The sequence below is a fragment of the Hipposideros armiger genome, unplaced genomic scaffold (assembly GCF_001890085.2).
Source record: "Hipposideros armiger isolate ML-2016 unplaced genomic scaffold, ASM189008v1 scaffold_493, whole genome shotgun sequence".
Classification (NCBI taxonomy): Eukaryota; Metazoa; Chordata; class Mammalia; order Chiroptera; family Hipposideridae; genus Hipposideros; species Hipposideros armiger.
The window spans coordinates 72229-75296 of record NW_017731843.1 but is presented as its reverse complement, the minus strand read 5'-3'; the positions used below and the strand labels follow the sequence as shown (position 1 = coordinate 75296).

Genomic DNA, 3068 nt, shown 5'->3' with positions numbered 1-3068 from the left:
GCACTGTCTCCAGGAGGTGCAGGGGACAAGGTGTAGGAGGAGACAGGGGTGGCAAAGGAAGAGGTATCAGAAGGGAATGCAACAGAGAGCTGGTTCTAGAGCATGCGGGGTGACGCTGGGCTGGGAGAGAAAATTCCAAAATCAAACTGACTATTTTTGCAAGGTTGCACAATCCAGAGAAAGACATTCTGGCAGTCTGCTGCAAAGCCCTTCTCTCTGGCCTCTGACCTCATAAGGCAATCTTCATGTGCTCACCAGCCCCTGAGAAATCCACATTTGAGAAGCTCTAAGAGTGGCTTGATTCTTTACTTACCATAAATGGTGGAGAAAAGGAGCAGAATCATCAAGGTGAGAAAGTGGTTGTGGGAGGTGTCCTTAAAACAGAGCTCCATGGATTGTGGCCTTGGAATAAAGCTCTCTTTTTCTATCTGTTTATATGTTTTCTAAATAAATGGACTGCTTACAGAAGACGAATGGGTTGCTTGGATGGGGTAGAGGGTCGCTTATGCATTAGATGTAGCCAGGAAGTCAGCAAATACTTCTGAGGCACCTGTTATACGCCAGAGAGATTCACTTCCTGTCCTCAGAGTGACATAGGTGAGAAGGAGAGAAATGTGGGTCCCTGTGGGAGTATGTGACAGGAGAGAAATGTGGGTCCCTGGGTGTCAGAGAAAGGAAGGTAAATGCCAGCTGAAACCTAAAAGACAAGGAGACTACAAAGTTCCCAGTGCATGTGAAATAAAGCAAGTCTCCAGGAGCTCACTGTAATATAGCAAGGAGCATGAGGACTATTTTTACAAAAGAAGGAACTAGGAGTTTGGATTCTAAGCCTGCTGCCTACATGCTCCAAGACACAGAACTCAGGCAGGCATTAATCAATCACACAGAACAGAACATCTGAAGCCTATTGAGCAAAGAGATTGTATTATGGCCATTCATTAACTAAACCTATTACAAACTAGCCACAGGCTGTACCTTCCAAAAGTTAAAGGTAAACCTGCCCCATTCTTCTTGCCCCCTGCAAAAGTTCCCCATAACAAAAAATTTCCCATGGAAACAAGAAACACATATAAACCCTACCCCAATGAAATGAGTGGGATCTCTCCTCCACTAGTGATTAGAGACTGCCTCTCGGTCTGCGGGATCACCTTTCTTTTCTTACTTACTGCTAGCTAAACTTACTTTCACTTTAAACTCTATATTGGCTCATGTTTGAATTCTTTCCTATGTGATGCCAAGAACTTTTTTAACCCAGGGCTTGAGTCCCCACTCCTGGGAATTGGTGTCGCCAGCATCAATGGCACAGAGCCTTAGTTGGGCCTTTCCTTGGGGCATCACCTACCAGCAATTCTGGGGGGAAGATGGGCTCTTGGGTTGGATCCTGGGGCATGAACATCTCTGGGTTGAATAAAGATGGTGAGAGAATGATCTGCTGAGAAAGGAAATAGATGTGTTGGTACAGTATCTCCTTTAAAATGCCCCATAGCTCTGACCCAATTCTTTGTTCAAATGACTCATACGCAGCCCCCCGCAGGCATGTGAAGGGACAGGAAGCTCCTGGAAGGCAGGGACAAGGATGTCTTCTTGCCAGAGCACCCAAGGTTAACATGCATATTGACCACCCTCTTAGTCTTGGCAAAACTGCTTCCTCTTCCAGCCACACTGCCAAGAGTGTAGATAGTACACTGGCTCCTTTGATCTGAGATTGGCCCCCAGGCTTCCAGGGAGAGGAGGACCCACTTACCGAGTGGTCTTTCTTCTGGTTCATGCAGCAGTTTGGGTTGTCTTTATTTCCTCCACAGTATCCGCCATCCTAGATAGATGACCAGCATCCACACAAATATATTTGCAAAGAATTTTCACAGAAGCTCAAGAACCTACATTATTAATGTCCAATGAAGTCTAGCTCTGACACCGATCCCCACATCAATAGAATGACAGTTACTTGACCCACTCCATTTGACTTTGCATAGAGGTAAGGCCTCTGCTTGAACTACTTTCCCTTGCTTGGTTAATGTAGACTAAACAACTCCTGAAGAAACAAATAGGACCTCTCCTAGAAGCTGCAGGGAAATTAAAGGAAATTTCCCCATAAAGATAAGTTTTACTTTATCAAAACATAACTTGATGCCCATTTTCCCTCTTTAGTGCTGCTTAGTTAGGAAGCCTCTATGACAGAAATTCCCATTTGGTTTTCTCAGCACTCAAGAGCCTTTATTTCTAGATCAATCAAGTTCTGTGGAGCTTGGCTGGGTGACCTCCAGGCTGGGTTCTTGTGGGTTCCTGACAAAGGTGTCCAAGACCAGTGCTGGGTCCAGAGATGTGTCCAGCCAATGAGCCTGACATAATAAGCAGTGGTCTCATTAGACACTTCTGGCCAGAAAGCTAAGCATTCTTTACTCCTCACTGTGGGCCTTTTCTGGAGGAAGTGTACACGTCTGATGACCCATCACCCATGGAGAAAGGACATGCTCAGGGCCTCTCAGGATGCCAATGGCAGAGCACGGAGTAGAGTCCCGATTGCTGCCTCCAAGAACTAATGCATCAGGGAAAGGGTGTGTTCACCTGACTGATCTGCCCCAAAAAGGCAGGAATATCAGCTGAGGACCTCAGGAGACATACCAGAATCAGAGTTGTGCTAACAGGCAAATGTGGGGACAGCTCCCAGGCACATCCCAGACCCATTTCCAGAGTAGCCAATTCCAGAAGAGCGGGCTGGAGGGCAGCCCTTCTGCATATGAATTACAGGATTCCATGTTGACATTTCCTGAAGGATGAGTCAAAACCCACTAGTGTTTCCAAGAAAGCTCTCAGAGGGCCATGGGAGCCAAAGGCGTGGCCTTTGAGAACCTGAAAGCACTGTCAGACTTGGCATTGGGAGAGAAACCCTCCCATGCCTCAACCTCCCTGCACGTGCTGCCCTGCAGGCAGACCCCTCCTGCATTCACAGCTTCGCCATGGGATCTCAGAGCTGCTGGATTTTGGACCTGCACACCACCACCTTGCCCTTCTTCTTTCTAGTTAGACAGAAAAGAAGAAAAGAACATTCTTTTCTGATGTGGGGAAAT

The 3068-nt window shown here is 46.8% G+C and overlaps 1 protein-coding gene across 1 annotated transcript in view; it reads right to left on the bottom strand.

Annotated features, from left to right (window-relative positions):
* The window catches only part of LOC109395899 (xanthine dehydrogenase/oxidase), a 52425-nt gene extending 50617 nt beyond the window's left edge, over positions 1-1808 (bottom strand). The window contains exons 1-2 of the mRNA XM_019667294.1: positions 1745-1808; positions 1343-1432 (exon numbers count right to left, since the gene is read on the bottom strand). Of these exons, the coding sequence (XP_019522839.1) occupies positions 1343-1432; positions 1745-1768 (114 nt within the window). The 5' untranslated portion in view covers positions 1769-1808. The remainder of the gene's footprint in view (positions 1-1342; positions 1433-1744) is intronic.
* Positions 1809-3068: the final 1260 nt, after the last annotated feature.